This window comes from Pristiophorus japonicus, chromosome 6 (assembly GCF_044704955.1).
Source record: "Pristiophorus japonicus isolate sPriJap1 chromosome 6, sPriJap1.hap1, whole genome shotgun sequence".
NCBI lineage: Eukaryota > Metazoa > Chordata > Chondrichthyes > Pristiophoridae > Pristiophorus > Pristiophorus japonicus.
This window is the reverse complement of record NC_091982.1, coordinates 160,149,906-160,169,138: the sequence shown is the minus strand read 5'-3', so window position 1 is coordinate 160,169,138 and position 19,233 is coordinate 160,149,906. Positions and strand designations below refer to the sequence as shown.

Below are 19,233 nucleotides of genomic sequence, written 5' to 3'. Positions count from 1 at the left end.
GAGGGATTTGTAAACAAGGATGAGAATTTTGAAATCGAGGCATTGTTTAACCGGGAACCAATGTAGGTCAGCGAGCACAGGGGTGATGGGTGATCGTGACTTAGTGCGAGTTAGGACACGGTCTGCCTAGTTTTGGATGACCTCAAGTTTATGTAATGTAGAATGTGGGAGGCCAGCCAGGAGTGCAAGTCTAAAGGTAACAAAGGCATGGATGAGAGTTTCAGCAGCAGAAGAACTGAGGCAGGGGAGGAGGTGGGCAATTTTACAGAGGTGAAAATAGGTGGTTTTAGTTACACCGCGGATATGTGGCTGGAAACTCATTTCAGGGTCAAACATGACGCCTAGGTTGCGAACGGTCTGGTTTAGCCTCAGACAGATGCTAGAGAGAGGGATGGAGTCAGTGGCTAGGGAACGCAGTTTTTGGCAGGGACCAAAGAAAATGGCCTTCGGTCTTCCCAGTATTTAATTGAAGAAAATTTCTGCTCATCCAGTGCTGGATGTCGGACAAGCAGTCTGACAATATAGAGACCAAGGAGGGGTCGAGAGAAGTGGTGGAGAGGTGGAGCTGGGTGTCGTCAGCGTTCATGTGGAAACTGACTGTATTTTCGGATGATATCACCTTACAGTAACAATTACTGACTGCACTTTACAGTAAGTTACTGACTGCACTTTACAGTAACAGCTACTGACTGCACTTTACAGTAACAATTACTGATTGCACTTTACAGTAAGTTACTGACTGCACTTTACAGTAACAGCTACTGACTGCACTTTACAGTAACAATTACTGATTGCACTTTACAGTAAGTTACTGACTGCACTTTACAGTAACAGCTACTGACTGCACCTCACAGCAACAGCTGGTTGCTGCTTCATTGTGTTATAGTAAGACAGGTGCAATAGCTGTGAATAAGATTATCACTTCGATGATGAGACAGCATTCATGCAAAGTTTGTCGACCCAGTTGTAAATCAGGAATAGAACCTTGATATTCTGACGTTATTAAAGTTGTAACCGTTAGTTGTTGAGAATGTTGAATTGATTGTTCTGATCCTCCTGCTGCTCTCAAGCAATAATCTGAACATGATTTTGTCTTTTGACTTCCTTTCTCAGTTTAATGCCTGACATCATCATCTGGGACATTGTGTGTCAGAAAGTGTAGGGCAAGGGGGCTGAGGATCTGAACGCTGCTTTCATACTGGGCTCAGCAATGTTAACTCGGGGGCTTATCATTTATTCACGTGGGGGTGTGGCTGTTTCCGCTTTGTGTTGGCACGTGCTTGCCATGTTGATTTCACCACTGACTCTCCTATGCATCCCATCAGGTTTACGAGCTGGATTGGCTGCTTCCTTGGCTGGAGGATCTGTCATCAGCAAAATGTTATTTGTCCATGCTGACCCTGTGAACTCGGAACCTGATATTCTGTATGTGCCGTGAGCAGTCGCAGTTTTTGTTAATCCTCTAAATGTTTCCCTGTGTTGTGCATTCTGTCCCAGATGTTTTGATCTGGTTCCAAATCTTTCAGTTGGTTTAATTTAGATTTTATTTATCGTGATTTTTGCTTGTCCCGATCAAGATGAATAATAACTGCCAAGGAAACATAGGATTTTCTTTATCATTTCTTTGCAGCCAGTATGTGCACTTCCAGGTCAGGTACAGCTTGGGATAGAAACAGAGTAAATCTCCCTCTACACTGTCCCATCAAACACTCCCAGGGCAGGTACAGCACGGGTTAGATACAGAGTAAAGCTCCCTCTGCACTGTCCCATCAAACACTCCCAGGTCAGGTACAGCATGGGATAGAAACAGAGTAAATCTCCCTCTACACTGTCCCATCAAACACTCCCAGGGCAGGTACAGCACGGGTTAGATACAGAGTAGAGCTCCCTCTACACTGTCCCATCAAACACTCCCAGGGTAGGTACAGCACGGGTTAGAGACAGAGTAAAGCTCATTCCACACTGCCCCCTCAATTGTTCTGAACTCCAATAGCCCAATGTCTAGAGGAAGTGGTGAAGAAGAGTGGTCAGGCAAGATGGATATTGGAGAGCTGCCATTGCCTGTGGAACTGTAACCCAGTCAAGTCAGCAATTTTAAGAAGAAAGAGTAATTGGCAAGTAAATAATCCATGCCTCATGCTCAGTATGATGCAGTGGCGATGCCAAGGGTGTGAGCACCACTCTGCTCAACATGCAGTCAGTATGCGCTGCATTAAGGAGAGAGACATCAAGTGCAGGCTGGGCATCTCCCATCAGGCAGTGTGAGACCATGAGGGAATTGGAGGAGTCAGTCGCACCTGGGTGGTCCCCAGCGGATCTCGGTAGCCAGGTTTAGGAGGGAATGGCAGTTGCCAGGCAGTAGCCAGTGCACCCATTCTGTCAGCTGCAGTAGTGCTTGTCAAAGGAAAAATTGGGGGGGAAATTGCGGTCGGAGACTTCCTGCGGGCAAACGCCTCCGACTGAAAAAATCTTTACGAAAATATCTGGTGGTCCCGGAGGAACGTAGAATTGCAGTCGGAGGCCGAGTTGCGTAGTCCAGCGTACGGGCCCACATATTCCAGGAGTGTGTGCGTATCCTAGGATCAGGTGGGCCTGGACCACCAATCACAATGTAGTATTCTCATTCATATCTCCCATGACTATCAATGAGAATACCCTTAAAATCAAATAAAACACAAACATAAATTTAAAAAACACTTCACTTTTTTTAATCAATATAAATTGTATTAAATTAAATGTTTTAGAGAAAAATTTATTTTTTTGAAATTTAAAAAAAAATGTTTTAATAGTGTTAAAAATAAACTTACCTACAGGGTTTATAATACAAAAATAAGTAATAACAATTTTTCTATGTTTTAAAACTCTTTCGCTGGTAAAAGTAGGCTATATGCTTGCTTTTACCAGGTGTAAGAGTTTGAAGGACATTTTCTGGGCAAGAGTTGAGCAAATAGCCCAAATCTCTGCCCCGTGAATGTCCTTCCTGCAGAGATGCTTGCGATCTGTCAAAAGACATTTTGACAGATCGCAAAAGCTGGCTTTTGGCACATGCGCATTGCGCGACCTCTTCGGATGCGGCACACATCGTACACGCCCGGAGAGGCCGCAATTTTCAGGCCATTATTTTAAGAAGGAAAATTTAAAACCAAACAAAACCTCAGGAAAATGTTGAAATATATTGGCTTCTCTGGTTTTGCTTTTTAAATCTAGTTGGTATGGTGTATCGAACCCTTTGCAGATTGCAGTGCAGCTTGTGTAGCAAGCAGCAGTTAACTTATTTTACACAACTCATTAATATAAATTAAATTAAATTGAGCTTAGTTGTACTGATCCATATACAGTCGTTTTATGATTTTGTTAAGATTTATTCCCAAACTTTGTTCATTGCTCCCAGTGTCACTTCTCGTCTCTCAACGTAAAAAATTCTCATCCCCCCACTGTCCCCCCCCCACCCCCCACTATCACCCCCCCCACTGTCACTCCTCGCCCCCCCGACACTGCCCCCCCCCTTGCTGTCACTATCCCCCTCCCCCGCTGAACTTCTCTTCCCTCCCCCCCGACCCTCCCACTGTCACTCCCCCCCACTGTCACTCTCCCCCCCCCCCCCCGACACTCCCTCCCACTGTCACTCCTAGCCCCCCGACACTCCCCCCCCCCCCCATTACTCCCCCACCCCTGTCACTCTGCCAACCCCCCCCCCCCCCCCCCCCGAATGTCACTTCTCACCCCTCTCAGAGTCAATCCTCATCCCACTCTCATCTTTTATCCTTTAAGATATTAGTACTTGTTGAACCATGAGGATCCATGTTAGCCTTGGGAAGGATGGCAGTTTGTCTCTGAGTGCACACACTTTGACATGTCAATGATAGATTTTATTCTCCGGTTGAAATGTTCTGCCTGTTGTTGGGTACTGATCAGAATCGGAACTCATTAGTTTGCTGCCCAGACAGCAATATGCAGTGCTATTTGGCAGGTTATTCTCTTACACCTAATTAACCAGCAGACATCCTTGTCAGATGGAAGGAGGGGACAGTGTGATCAGCAATATCTGAGGACAACCACTCAGTGCTGTATTACAAGGTAACAAAAGGGAGGCACTCACTGCACCCCACTCAGCTGTGTCAACACTCACTGCATCCTTTTTAGCTGTGGAGGCACTCACTGAACCTGGAGGCACCCACTACAATCTACAATCACTGTGTCCTGCTCAGTTGGGGGAGTCAAGATGGGTACTGTAACCTAGGAGATACACTTTGAGTTCTTGTATTACCTCATGCAACTAATTTTATCTGAAAGAGCAATCAGTACTGGGGGATCTGGAATGCAAAGCTCATTAAATGTAATTGAAATTATATTTTCTTCATCTGTAACCCAGCTCAGCTAGGGACTCCAGATAGGATGCCTATCTCTCTGGTGCAGGGTCGCCCCGTTAGGACCCCATCCCTCCACTGGGGTCTTCTCCGAGGGAGCCCGGATCAGCTGGTCAGAAGATTGGCTGTGTGGTGGTGACTTCTGGTCAGGAGCCCAACTCTCTGGTGGGTTCTCTTGGTTGGGAGTATTACTCTCTTGTGGGATCTGCTGGTAATTAATGGTGCTGTCTGGTGACCAGCTGGTGAAGGTACCATTCTGAGGTAAAACAAGCTGAAATGGAGGACTTTTTGTCTGTGTGAAAATTTGTGATACTTGAGGCTGAGTTAGATTTTTGTTCTTCAGAAATGGGTATACGGAAAAATGTGTCATGAATAATTACTTTGGGATTGGATTGGATGCAAAAATTTCTCTTGATTTCAACAACAAACGGGACGAACATCCAGAAAAATGCAGGTGAGGAAACCAATTGTCAATTGAGTGCTGGACTGAAATAATGGCCGAGCTGCTGGATTAACCCTTTCACACCACAGTTCAAGTTCCAAACTATAGAAGGAGATAATCGTTAACGTCAGAAAAGAAGCAACAGTCAGAGGTTGACAGTCGCACTCACACTGAGGAGAAGTGGAAATCCCTACATTGCTGATCATGCAGAATCCAAGAATCCAGCGCCACTTACCCGAGTCTATGTCTCCTTCTTACCTCTCTGGTCCCGCCCCGCCCCGCCCCGCCCCATCCGCACTCCGCAGCTGATTATCCTGTCGTGTTCTTCACCATTTCCCTCTTACTTCCCCTCCCCCCATCAGTCCACTCCATCCTGATTCCATGGCTAATTATTCAGTCACCAACTTCACCAATTTCACTCCAAACAGATCCACTCAGTATTTAGTATTGGCTGGCAGCATTACTTAGATTCATTATTGACCAGCAGAGTGTCTGGGATTCAGTATTGACCGCCAGTGTGTCTGGGATTCAGTATTGATCGCCAGTGTGTCTGGGATTCAGTATTGACCGCCAGTGTGTCTGGGATTCAGTATTGACCGCCAGTGTGTCTGGGATTCAGTATTGACCGGCAGTGTGTCTGGGATTCAGTATTGACCGGCAGTGTGTCTGGGATTCAGTATTGACCAGCAGTGTGTCTGGGATTCAGTATTGACTGGCAGTGTGTCTGGGATTCAGTATTGACTGGCAGTGTGTCTGGGATTCAATATTGACTGGCAGTGTGTCTGGGATTCAGTATTGACCGGCAGTGTGTCTGGGATTCAGTATTGACTGGCAGTGTGTCTGGGATTCAGTATTGTCTGGGATTCAGTATTGACTGGCAGTGTGTCTGGGATTCAGTATTGACCAGCAGTGTGTCTGGGATTCAGTATTGACTGGCAGTGTGTCTGGGATTCAGTATTGACTGGCAGTGTGTCTGGGATTCAGTATTGACCGCCAGTGTGTCTGGGATTCGGTATTGACCGGCAGTGTGTCTGGGATTCAGTATTGACCGCCAGTGTGTCTGGGATTCAGTATTGACCGCCAGTGTGTCTGGGATTCAGTATTGACTGGCAGTGTGTCTGAGATTCAGTATTGACCAGCAGTGTGTCTGGGATTCAGTATTGACCGGCATTGTGTCTGGGATTCAGTATTGACCGGCAGTGTGTCTGGGATTCAGTATTGACCGCCAGTGTGTCTGGGATTCAGTATTGACCGGCAGTGTGTCTGGGATTCAGTATTGACCAGCAGTGTGTCTGGGATTCAGTATTGACCGGCAGTGTGTCTGGGATTCAGTATTGACCGGCAGTGTGTCTGGGATTCAGTATTGACCGGCAGTGTGTCTGGGATTCAGTATTGACCGGCAGTGTGTCTGGGATTCAGTATTGACCAGCAGTGTGTCTGGGATTCAGTATTGACCGGCAGTGTGTCTGGGATTCAGTATTGACCGCCAGTGTGTCTGGGATTCAGTATTGACCGGCAGTGTGTCTGGGATTCAGTATTGACCGGCAGTGTGTCTGGGATTCAGTATTGACCGGCAGTGTGTCTGGGATTCAGTATTGACCGGCAGTGTGTCTGGGATTCAGTATTGACCGCCAGTGTGTCTGGGATTCAGTATTGACCGGCAGTGTGTCTGGGATTCAGTATTGACCGGCAGTGTGTCTGGGATTCAGTATTGACCGGCAGTGTGTCTGGGATTCAGTATTGACTGGCAGTGTGTCTGGGATTCAGTATTGACCGGCAGTGTGTCTGGGATTCAGTATTGACCGGCAGTGTGTCTGGGATTCAGTATTGACCGCCAGTGTGTCTGGGATTCAGTATTGACCGGCAGTGTGTCTGGGATTCAGTATTGACCGCCAGTGTGTCTGGGATTCAGTATTGACCGGCAGTGTGTCTGGGATTCAGTATTGACCGCCAGTGTGTCTGGGATTCAGTATTGACCGGCAGTGTGTCTGGGATTCAGTATTGACCGCCAGTGTGTCTGGGATTCAGTATTGACCGCCAGTGTGTCTGGGATTCAGTATTGACCGGCAGTGTGTCTGGGATTCAGTATTGACCGGCAGTGTGTCTGGGATTCAGTATTGACCGGCAGTGTGTCTGGGATTCAGTATTGACTGCCAGTGTGGCTGGGATTCAGTATTGACCGCAAGTGTGTCTGGGATTCAGTATTGACCGGCAGTGTGTAGGATTCAGTATTGACTGGCAGTGTGTCTGGGATTCAGTATTGACCAGCAGTGTGTCTGGGATTCAGTATTGACCGGCAGTGTGTCTGGGATTTAGTATTGACTGGCAGTGTGTCTGGGATTCAGTATTGACCGCCAGTGTGTCTGGGATTCAGTATTGACCGGCAGTGTGTCTGGGATTCAGTATTGACCGGCAGTATGTCTGGGATTCAGTATTGACCGGCAGTGTGTCTGGGATTCAGTATTGACCGCCAGTGTGTCTGGGATTCAGTATTGACCGGCAGTATGTCTGGGATTCAGTATTGACCGGCAGTGTGTCTGGGATTCAGTATTGACCGCCAGTGTGTCTGGGATTCAGTATTGACCGGCAGTATGTCTGGGATTCAGTATTGACTGGCAGTGTGTCTGGGATTCACTACTGACTGGCAGTGTGTCTGGGATTCAGTATTGACCGGCAGTGTGTCTAGGATTCAGTATTGACTGGCAGTGTGTCTGGGATTCAGTATTGACCAGCAGTGTGTCTGGGATTCAGTATTGACCGGCAGTGTGTCTGGGATTTAGTATTGACTGGCAGTGTGTCTGGGATTCAGTATTGACCGCCAGTGTGTCTGGGATTCAGTATTGACCGGCAGTGTGTCTGGGATTCAGTATTGACCGGCAGTATGTCTGGGATTCAGTATTGACCGGCAGTGTGTCTGGGATTCAGTATTGACCGCCAGTGTGTCTGGGATTCAGTATTGACCGGCAGTATGTCTGGGATTCAGTATTGACCGGCAGTGTGTCTGGGATTCAGTATTGACCGCCAGTGTGTCTGGGATTCAGTATTGACCGCCAGTGTGTCTGGGATTCAGTATTGACTGGCAGTGTGTCTGGGATTCAGTATTGACTGGCAGTGTGTCTGGGATTCAGTATTGACCGGCAGTATGTCTGGGATTCAGTATTGACTGGCAGTGTGTCTGGGATTCAGTATTGACCGGCAGTGTGTCTGGGATTCAGTATTGACCGCCAGTATGTCTGGGATTCAGTATTGACCAGCAGTGTGTCTGGGATTCAGTATTGACCGGCAGTGTGTCTGGGATTCAGTATTGACCGCCAGTATGTCTGGGATTCAGTATTGACCAGCAGTGTGTCTGGGATTCAGTATTGACCGGCAGTGTGTCTGGGATTCAGTATTGACTGGCAGTGTGTCTGGGATTCACTACTGACCGGCAGTGTGTCTGGGATTCAGTATTGACCAGCAGTGTGTCTGGGATTCAGTATTGACCGGCAGTGTGTCTGGGATTCAGTATTGACTGGCAGTGTGTCTGGGATTCACTACTGACTGGCAGTGTGTCTGGGATTCAGTATTGACCGGCAGTATGTCTGGGATTCAGTATTGACCAGCAGTGTGTCTGGGATTCAGTATTGACCGGCAGTGTGTCTGGGATTCAGTATTGACTGGCAGTGTGTCTGGGATTCACTACTGACTGGCAGTGTGTCTGGGATTCAGTATTGACCGGCAGTGTGTCTGGGATTCAGTATTGACTGGCAGTGTGTCTGGGATTCACTACTGACCGGCAGTGTGCTGTTCGCTCTTGACCGGCAGGATGATGCCAGTTTGTTATTGACCAGTGATTTTGCATGAACTGGCAGTACAGGCGGGAAGTGATGGAATAAATTTTTTAATACTTGTTGTCCCCTGAACTGTATTTAACTTGTTATAGTCTTTTCTCAGGAGTCGAACAAAAAACATGATGTGGTACGGGGTTCTCGGAACCAAGGAGCTGCTGCACAGAACCTACAAAAACCTGGAGCAGAAAGTACTGTTAGAGGTGGGCATCTCCCACATACTCGTGACCATCTGTCCTCAGCCACCCGATTAATTCATTCTTTTCAGCTTGAACGCTTCAAAATAAGGGATGTTTGAGATGGGGAACCAAACATTGTCCCATTAGGCCTTCCTGGGTGAGGTACAGTAAAGGTCCCTCTACACTATCCCATCTAGAATTTCCTGTGTCAACTTTGCCCAGTGGCAGCACAGTCTGAGTCGGGATTTGAACACATAATCTTGGCTGACTTCAGTGCAGTACTGTGAGGTGCATTCTTTCGGATGAGACATTAAATCAAGGCCCCCATCTACCTGTTCAGGCGGGCGCAAAAGATTCCCTGGTATTACTTGAAGAAGAGCAGGAAGTTCTCCGGAGTCCTGGCCAACATTTCTTCCTGAATCAGCACGATCAAAACCAGATTAACAGGTCATTTTTATCTCATTGCTTTTTGTGGGATCTTGCTCTGCGCAAATTGGCTGCTGTATAATAAATTAAGTCACTGGCTGTAAAGCACTTTGGGACATCATGACGGTGTAAAACCCATTGTAAAAATGCAAGTTCTTTTACAGGTTGGGTACCGAACAGTTTAGATACAAAGAAAGTAAGCTCTGCATTTATATAGTGCCAGGACCTCAGGATGTCCCAAAGCATTTCATAGCCAATGAAGTCCTTATTGAAGTGTAGTCACTGTTGTAATGTGGGAAACACAGCAGCCAATTTGCACACAGCAAGCTCCCACAAACTGCAATGTGATAAAGACCAGATAATCTGTTTTTTTGAGATGTTGATTGAGGGGTAAATATTGGCCAGGACACCGGGGATAACTTCCGTGCTCTCTCTTGAAATAGTGCCATGGGATCTTTTACATCCACCTGAGAGGGTAGACGTGGCCTCGGTTTAATGTCTCATCGAAAGACGGCACCTCCAACAGTGCAACACTCCCTCAGCACTTCATTGGAGTGTCAGCCTGGATTTCTGAGCTCAAATCTCTGGATTGGGACTAGAACCCACAACTTTCTAACTCAGAGGTGAGCCACGGCTGACACTATAGTAAAGCTCCCTACCCACTGCCCCAACATGCACTCCTAGGTCAGTTAACCATAGGTTAGACACAGAGGAAAGGTCCCTCTACACCTGTCCCCAGGCCCAACCTCTGTGTGACACCAGTATGGATTTTCACTTCCTATAGTGCTTGTTCACTTCTTGTTGACTTTCTGAGTGAGATTCTTAATGGCAAAATTCTGGGAAGTTTTATCCTGTGGTCTCACATTCGCATTAACTGGACTGGGATTGCACAAAGATAGGACTCTAGCAGAGTACTGACAAAGGATAATTTTATCCAGCATCCTGGGCTAGATTTGAATTCAAGTTCCAATGATGAAAGCATATCTAGCCGACTGCACTACGCAATCCCAGAGCGTGAAAGGACAGTTTCTAACACGCTGTGCCATCCAGTCCCAGAGTGTAAAAGAACAGTGGTCCGACCTCCATCTGGAGAACGACATTCACTTTTTGGCACTGAGTCTCAGAAAAGCTATATTGGCCTTGGAGTGGGTAGAGTGCAGGTTCACTAGAATGATACTGGGGCTTAAAGAGTTAAATTGCGAGGACAAGTTTCACAAAAGTAGTTTGTATTCTCTGAATTTAGACCGTTGAGGGATGATCTAAACAAGGTGTTTAAAATTATAATTGAATTCGATAAGGTAGATGCAGATAAATTAATTCCTCTGGTGGGGGAATCAGAACAAGAGGAGATAAGCTTAAAATCAGAGCGAGGCCATGTAGGAGTGAAATCAGGAAGCACTTTTTCACACAAGATAGTGGAACTCTCTTCCCCTCAATAGGCTGTGGATGCTGTGTCAACTGAAATGTTCATGACTGAAATCGATAGGTTTTCCTTGGGTAAGTGTATCAAGGGATATGGCGCAAAGGTGGGTAAATGGAGTTGAGGTACAGATCAGCCATGATCTAATTGAATGATGGGAAAGTCTTGAGGAGCTAATTGGCCTACCTCTGTTATTATGCAACCCACTGTGGCACCCAGTCCCAGAGTGTGAGAGGACAGTATCTGACCCACTGTACCACCCAGTCCCAGAGTGTGAAAGGACAGTGTGTGACCCACTGTACCACCCAGTCCCAGAGTGTGAAAGGATTATTTATTTTTCTTCCTCAAACCTCTGCCACTCACCTTCACCACCAGTACTTATTCACCCTTTGCCCTCTAAGCTCCGCCTTTTCTTATTACTAGGAGTGCCCAATTATATTCATTGAGCTCAGACATATCACTGTTTTTATTATGTTGTTGCTGGAAATTTTCTGTTAGTACTGACCCAGAACATTTGGTGATGAAACTATTAATAGTGCTTGTGTTTATGTAACTGTTTGGTCTGTGTTGATCTTCTCTGTTTTCCCTGAAACACAGTGTGATGGACAGCGTATTCCCCTCCCCAGCTTGCAGGGCATTGCAGTGCTAAACATCCCCAGCTATGCTGGTGGCACTAACTTCTGGGGCGGAACCAAGGAAGATGACGTAAGTACAACTTCAAAGATGTTTTGTGTTAAAGAACAAATGCGAATGCAGTGCCTTGGTGGGGTTACAGACGCAGTGCTTGTTTTGGTGCATGGTGAGCACAAAGTGCAAAGCCATGGTACATCTATCTGTACAGTGATACAGCACACTGCAATCTCTAGTGCGTTAGCATCATTTCTGGTTTAATCTTCGTTTGTCCTTTATTCTGCAGATTTTCACAGCCCCTTCTTTTGACGATAAGATCCTGGAGGTGGTGGCTGTGTTTGGGAGTATGCAAATGGCAGTCTCACGAGTTATCAACCTGCAACACCATCGAATTGCTCAGGTAAGAGAGCTCACCCATTGCCCTTTTAGTTTTCCTTTATGCTTCCTCATCTTGTTTTCTTCCATTCTTCCAAATTAGTTTAATTGCCTCCCCCACAACACTATTTACTCTCCCAGCAAGGGCATTGGTTCTCACTTTGTTCAGGCGAAGTCCATCTATCCTGTACAAGCTACTCTTGCCTCATAATCAGTCCCAGTGTCCTGGAAATCTGAAGCGCTCCTTCCTACGCTATCCAGTGATACATTTACCTCTGATGTCTCTCTATTCCTATACCAATGCGCATGAAGTACTGGGAGTAATCCCAAGATTAATACCCTGTTGGTCCTGTTCTTCAGTCTGTTTCTTAACTCATAAAACTCCCTCTGCAGGATCTCACTTCTTACCACATCACACCCACTCTGTGATCTTTCTTACCCTGGTATTTGGGAAGCAACAATCCATTTAGAATCTCAGTTGCAGCTACAAAAGCTCCCGTCCCTTGACGCTGGAATTCTCCACTATTACAGGGTTTTTGCACTTCGCTCCCCAAGTATTCGGTGACGCTTTGTTCCAGCGCCTCACATTGTGCAAGTACCACAGATCGCAGGCTACAGCGGTGCCCAAACAGAACTCTTTTCTTTTGCACAAAGAATATTGTCAAGCGCAACAACTTCGTTTTTAACCCCTCAAATAAAAGTTTAGGCAACTGCACCTCAAGGTTGCACTCCTGGTGAGGGTAAGCTCCACACTCTCCTGGCCTTTCGCACTCCATTGCTCCTCATGACTGATTTCTCACCAGTAAATTCAATGTTGCACTCGCACAATCGGCCAACTGCCACAGAGAAAGCAGCCAATCAGAGAACAGCTGATCAGACTACTTATTTAACAAATTACTCGAACCTGTTACCAGCCTACGGACAAAGCACTATACGCCGTCACTGATTCGCCAGGTTACTCTGCTGGAAATGCAGAGAGACTCCGGACTGAAAGGTGAAGGAAAGGAAAGAAACAGCCAGTGCTATAAATATGAAATAAAACCTAAAAATGATGGAGATGCACTGCAGGAAATAGAATCCAGTAAATGGGGTAATTTGTGGTCTGGAACCAGAAAATAAAATGACCATAAAAACCCAATTGGTTCACCAATGCCCTTCAGGTAAAGGAACCTGCCACCCTGCCTGTTCTAGCCTACATGTGAGTTCAGTCCCACACTACGGGCCCAAGTTTCAACATGATTTGCGCCTGATTTTTAGGAGCAACTGGTGGAGAACGGACTATCTTAGAAATCGCAATTCTCCACATTTTTTTTTCTGCAGTTCTAGTCAGGTAGAACAGTTCCACTTTGGAACAGAATTTTTTCTTCAAAAGGGGGCGTGTCCAGCCACTGACGCCTGATTTGAAAGTTTCCACAGTGAAAATGTACTCCAAACTAACTTAGAATGGAGCAAGTGATGATTTTTGTAGAACTGAAAAAACCTGTTCTACACATTAAAAAATCAGGCGCAGGTTACAAATTAGGCGTAGGGAACGAGGTGGGGGGGGGGGGGGGGAAGGGAAGTCATTAAATTCTACAATAAATCCTTATTTATACTTATACAAATATTATACAAATAAATCCAACCTGAATAAAAAATTTATAAGCAAAGAAAAGATTAAATAAACCATCTTCCTACCTGTGTGAAAGTGCTTCAGCCAGGGAGAATGCTGCAGGAAGCCTCACAAAACGAGGCAGCCGTTCCCGAACGCGGGGGGGGGGAGGGAGGGAACCGACCGAACGCGGGGGGGGGGAGGGAGGGAACCGACCGAACCGGGGGGGGGGGAGGAGGAAGCCGTTCCAGACGGCGGGAGGGAGGGAACCGACCGAGCGAACGCGGGGGGTGGGGGGAGGAAGCCGTTCCAGACGGCGGGAGGGAGGGAGGTAACCGACCGCCGACCGACCGAGGTGGGGGGGGGGGGGGGGGAGCCGTTCCAGACGGCGGGAGGGAGGGAGCCGGTCCAGATGGCGGGCGGGAGGGAACTGACCGAACGCAGGGGGGGCAGGGGAAAGGAAGCCGTTCCAGACGGCTGGCCGGCGGGAGGGAGGGGACCGACCGACCGAACGCGGAGTGTGGGGGGGGGGGGGGGGAGCCGTTCCAGACAGCGGGAGGGAGGGAACCGACCGCCAACCGAACGCGGGGGGGGGGGCGGGGGGGAGGGAAGGAAGCCGTTCCAGACGGCGGGAGGGAGGGAACCGACCGACCGACCGAATGCGGGGAGGGGGGGGGGGGGGGGGCGGTTTCAGACGGCGGGAGGGAGGGAACCGACCGACCGAACGCGGGGTGGGGGGGAGGAAGCCGTTCCAGGCGGCGGGAGGGAACCGACCACCGACCGAACGCAGGGGGTGGGGGGGGGGAGGAAGCCGTTCCAGACGGCGGGAGGGAACGAGACAGAAGGCTGCAGGAAGCCTCAGAAATTGAGGAGCCATTTCCCGACGGCAAAAGCGGGAGGTCGTCGGGAAACGGCTGCCTCAACTTTCTGAGGCTTCCTGCTGCCTTCTCACTGCTGCAGGAAGCCTCAGTGCTGATGTGCTGATGACAATGTGCTTTTATTAAAAAATGTTCAAAAACTAAGCAGCTACAAAGAACTACAAAAATGGCCGAGTGCCAATGTTTCCTTCATACTGCGCGTGCGCGAACGCTTCAACGCTCACGCGCAGCGTTGCCGGCAGGAAAAAGACTCATTTAAATAGTACCCGCCCCCTCCCACTTACAAAATCGGCGCGAGTGTAGGCTCCGCCCCCCCTGGGCGCCGCGCCAAACAGACAAGAAGCTGCAGGGCGCTCCAGAATCGCGCGTTTTTTTTCCGGCGCCGTTTTAGGCGCGAAAAACGGGCGCCCAGCTCGGAGGGGCGCCCGTTTTTTATCGTGTGGAAACTTGGGCCCTACCTGGTTAACTCAGTGCCCTCTAAATTGGTGTAGCAAGTCACTGAGTTGCTAAAAAGTTGTTAGAATACGGAGGCCCACCACCACCCTCTCTAGGCAACTGGCAATAATCAGCCTTGCCAGTATTACCCACATCCTGAGAGCAAGTAAATAAACGATCAGACAATATATGAGTGATGGAGTTTGAAATGTGATCTTTTGTCACAGTAGAAGCTGGAGCAGCGAGCTCTCTTTCAGAGGCTGATTAATCTGCTGTGTACTTTTGTTTTTTATCACTGGTGCGGTGCAATTATCTATCCCATTGGAACTGACTGCTGGGTAACAGCAATGGGATAAAATGGTTGAAAGTTGTAATGTATTTACTTCTTGGATTCTTTGCTTAAGAATTCATAGCAACAAATCGCTATTAAGAATTAGTTGGTTTATTAACAAAGGTTTAACATTCACACCACACTTTACCAGTTTATCCACTAGGCTCACAATTGCATACCTCATCGTGTATGACCTAGATCCACTGACTGGGGTTTTATTTTGTCTTGTGAACATCACATGACTGACTAAGCCACTCAATGCAACAGCTGTACAACTATTTTGTTGTGAACAAAATAAAACATTAAATCAAGCAAGCCTGTGAACATCCTTACAGGTGCATACATTACAATAGTGTTAGACACATTTCTTGTAATGAGTGGTATCTGTCCAATACTTTATCAGGAACAGAAAGACTGTGAGGGCAAATGCTGAGGCCGAGTGAGTTGAGAACCAGCAGTTTAGGCTCCTGTTTTACTTAAATATGCTTTCCCTCCCCTCACCACTAGTGTCGTACTGTAAAGATCACCATTCTCGGCGATGAAGGAGTCCCAGTACAAGTGGACGGAGAAGCCTGGATCCAGCCTCCTGGTTACATCAAAATCATTCACAAGAACCGTGCACAGATGCTGACCAGAGATCGGGTACGTACTAACTTGAAACCAGCCACAAATGGAGCATTACTGATACAGGTACAGCGTCGAGAATCTGGAAGTCTCGGGTCAGAGGCCACTCCGGATTCTGTGTATTTCCGGACTTCAGAATGTCTTTATGTCATCCAGAATCTGGAAATGCCCGAGCCCAGGTTCATGTATTTCTGGATTTCAGGACGTCCTGTGTCCAGAAACGCCTGGGCCAAGATAGGTAGGGGGTGGGGGGTCGAGCTGCGGCAGGGGGAGTCGGCCTGAGGCGGGGGCGAGGTTGGCGGTGGCTCGAGGTGGGTAAGAGGTCGGTGGCGGCCCGAGGCGGGTAGGAAGTCGGCGGGGGAGAGATCGGCGGTTGCCTGAGGTGGGTAAGAGGCCAGGGGAGAGGCCGGCGATGGCCCGAGACGGGTAAGGAGTTGGCGGGGGAGAGATCGGCGGGGGCGAGGTCGGCGGTTGCCTGAGGTGGGTAAGAATAGAGTATTTGTTTTCCCACTGACAGGCTTTAATATCTGACTTAACCCTATTGTTTTCTGCTAGTTAAATCTTGAAGTTTATTTTGTTTGTGCTGCTGGGTTTCCTGTCTGAATTATTTCATTTACCTTTTGAATGGTGATGCCTCTGCTGCTGTTTACAGATGAATATGTGAGACAAAGCAAAACTATCAATGTTATAATGCAATGAGAGACAGAAACAAGGGCTGTGGGATTTTTTTTTAGTCTAATTGTCCTTGTGCAGTAACAACTTGGGTTTGTTGAAGTGATTTGGCCGGAGGTGTGCTGTTAATCTTGTGTGTGTTTGTATCTACTCATCCCACAGGCTTTCGAGAGCACCCTCAAGTCTTGGGAAGACAAGCAGAAATGTGAACTTCCGCGCCTGTCCTCCCAGCATGCCTTGCAGCCCGAGATAGTTTCCGAAGAAGAAGCTGCTGAGATCAATCAGTTTGGCCGAGCGGCTGGAACGCTCATCCACAGGTAAGGGGTCAGTGGGAAAATAAATGCTCTATTCTGATTTGTTTATCCTCTAAAGCTTTCCCTCTCTACACATCTTCCTTCAGCCTGGATAGCAGGAGACACCAAGCTGCAGATAATGCTTTTGCATTAATGGTAGGAGGCTGGGGAAGGCCTCATGTCCCAGACCATGAGCAGCACCTGCTGTACTGGGCAGATGCCAGGCGATGGAAGGGTTAGAGTCTTGAACCATCAACAGCACCAAAGGGAGGCTGGGTGTTGCAGTCTGACCTTTGTTGTACCTCATCCTCAACCTAAACATAAAAGGCAGCATACTATAGAAGAGAAGCTTTAGAGCTGTAAGGCGCATGTTGCACAAGTATAACAGGCTGTATGTTACAGAGGAGGGGATGTGAGAGCCATAAGCTGTCTATTACGCAGTGGAACGGGCTATAATGAACAAGATAAGAGCTGTAATCTATCTGCTACACACAATGGCAGTCTGTATGTTGTAAGGGAGAGCTGTATGTCTGTTACACAGTATAACAAGCTGTATGTTATAGAGAACCGTGTAAAAGGTGCAAGTTATCTCTTATATGGTATAAAAGGCTCCATGTTATATACAATGGGGTCAGAGGCGTAAGCTGTCCAATGCAGTATAACAGACTATGTTATAAAGGCATAAGAGATATAAGCTGTCTGTAATATAGTATTACAGGTTGTATGTTATAGAAGCCAGGGTAGGAAGTGCAAGTTGTTTGTCTGACGGGGAAAATGCTGCTCACATCCAGCATGCTTCCACTTGTGTCAGTAGAACCTCAAAAGCACCGGGTTTCTTCCTTTGATTCCTGGTTTTGTGCTGTTATGGGTTATTTTCTGGTCAGATTTTAGCTTTGGCTGGAAATTGGTCAGTCCAGAAAAAGTTTATCCTCCTGATCGTCTTCATCAAGGAGCACCCTATGTTTGGCTGTTCTTACGCTGCTTTATGTTTCCCAAAAGTCTTCCACTCTGCTACTGCTCTCATAGCTGACGTACCCCATCTCTTTTTGTCCCCTCCAATTATTCCTCCTCCTACCTCGCTCCAGGATTCGGGAGACAGCACAGCTGCATCACACCATGGAACAGGAGCTTGCGCACGCAGTAAATGCCAGCGCCAAATCCATGGATAAAGTTTACGCAAAGTCGAAAACAACTGAGGTAAGAAATATTAGTGGAAACTGTGGGCAGTGCGGTGCCGATCTGCAGCCAGCCGGACTGGATGAGTTATACAAATCTGCAAACAAGCCAGACTCAGTTTTCAGGAAGTGGGGGGTGATGGCGTACTGATCTATAACTGAGCCAGACTGGGGGGGGGGGGGCGGGGGGCTGCAGCCAAGCCAAGCCACAATTTGCGCTGAAGCCCCCACCAAGGCAAATATACCTTTCCTGAGGATTGGTGCCCAAAACTGAAAGCAGTACTCCAGCTGGGGTCTGACTAAGGCTCTGTACAACTGTTTCTTGAATCCAAAGTCGATGACGTCACACTTCCTCACATCAATCAAAGAACATTCCCTTTACCCCTACTCTCTCAGTTTACTACCTCTAAACAATTACCAAGCCATGTCTTAAGATAACCTCCAATTCCATATACTTACAAGTTGAAAAAGAAGTGGAGAGGCAGAGGGGCTGAGGGAGGATTGAGGCAAGTGAAGGCAACGCCGCTAATGTTGGGGCAAGGGAAGGGGTTGCGTGCGGAAGTGGATGTAGAACTGGAGGAGATTGCAGAGATATGGTGGGGTGAAGCCTAGGAGGGATTTGAAGATAATAGAGAGGATTTTAAATTCCATGTGTTGGTGATCAGGGAGCCAGTGTCAGTCAGGGATGATGGGCAAACTGGACTGAAGCTGATGTTCACTGTAATATTATTTATTACAATATTCTCACCTGTGCACTGAAAACTGGAAAAGCTGTCTGGCCCAGGGAGACAGTCATTTCCCTGGACCTGACTTTTTTTTGACATTCAAAGGATTAATACGTGTCCTGGAACTTGGATTGCACAAATTTCTGGCTTGCATGGAGGAACCAGCCTTTGTGGTCTCTCCTGTCGTGCTCTTGTGTGGCTCAACAACAGCATTTCATATTGGTGGTCACGTAAAGGATTTATTGAGTGACCAGAACTTTGATCAGCCCACAGTGCAGGGTCTGGTATTATACAAAAGGTTTTAATCCCATTGTCCAGCTGTAGTTCACAGTTGCATATTCGATTGCTAATCGAACCTGGATAGCAAGTAGCCGAGCCATACAGGCCGCAAAGGCCTGATCTCAGCTGGATCTCACCTGGGGCACTATAATTGGGTTTACAGGGCACACTTTCAACATTTTCAGCTGACACAAAACTTGAAGGTATAGTAAACAGAGAAGAGGACAGTGATAGACTTCAAGAAGACACAGACAGGCTGGTAGAATGGGTGGATTCGTGGCAGATGAAATTTAACGCAGAAAAGTGCGAAATGATACATTTTGGTAGGAAGAACGAGGAGAGGCAATATAAACTAAAGGGTATAATTCTAAAGGGGGTGAATGCTAGGGCTGTATGTGCACAAATCATTGAAGGTGGCAAGGCAGGTTAAGATAGCGTTTAAAAAAGCATACGGGATCCTGGGCTTCATAAATAAAGGCATGGAGTACAAAAGCAAGAAAGTTGTGATGAACCTTTATAAAACTCTGGTCCAACCTCAACTTGGAGTATTGTGTCCAATTCTGG

The 19,233-nt window shown here is 47.4% G+C and overlaps 1 protein-coding gene across 3 annotated transcripts in view; it reads left to right on the top strand.

Moving 5' to 3' along the window:
* LOC139265841 (diacylglycerol kinase delta) overlaps positions 1 to 19,233 on the top strand; it is a 198,208-nt gene that overhangs the window by 149,913 nt on the left and 29,062 nt on the right. For all 3 annotated transcript variants that reach the window (XM_070883343.1, XM_070883345.1, XM_070883344.1), the window contains exons 18-25: positions 1,326 to 1,425; positions 4,711 to 4,821; positions 8,743 to 8,839; positions 11,259 to 11,366; positions 11,578 to 11,691; positions 15,409 to 15,543; positions 16,360 to 16,514; positions 17,576 to 17,687. In XM_070883343.1, the coding sequence (XP_070739444.1) occupies positions 1,326 to 1,425; positions 4,711 to 4,821; positions 8,743 to 8,839; positions 11,259 to 11,366; positions 11,578 to 11,691; positions 15,409 to 15,543; positions 16,360 to 16,514; positions 17,576 to 17,687 (932 nt within the window). The remainder of the gene's footprint in view (positions 1 to 1,325; positions 1,426 to 4,710; positions 4,822 to 8,742; positions 8,840 to 11,258; positions 11,367 to 11,577; positions 11,692 to 15,408; positions 15,544 to 16,359; positions 16,515 to 17,575; positions 17,688 to 19,233) is intronic.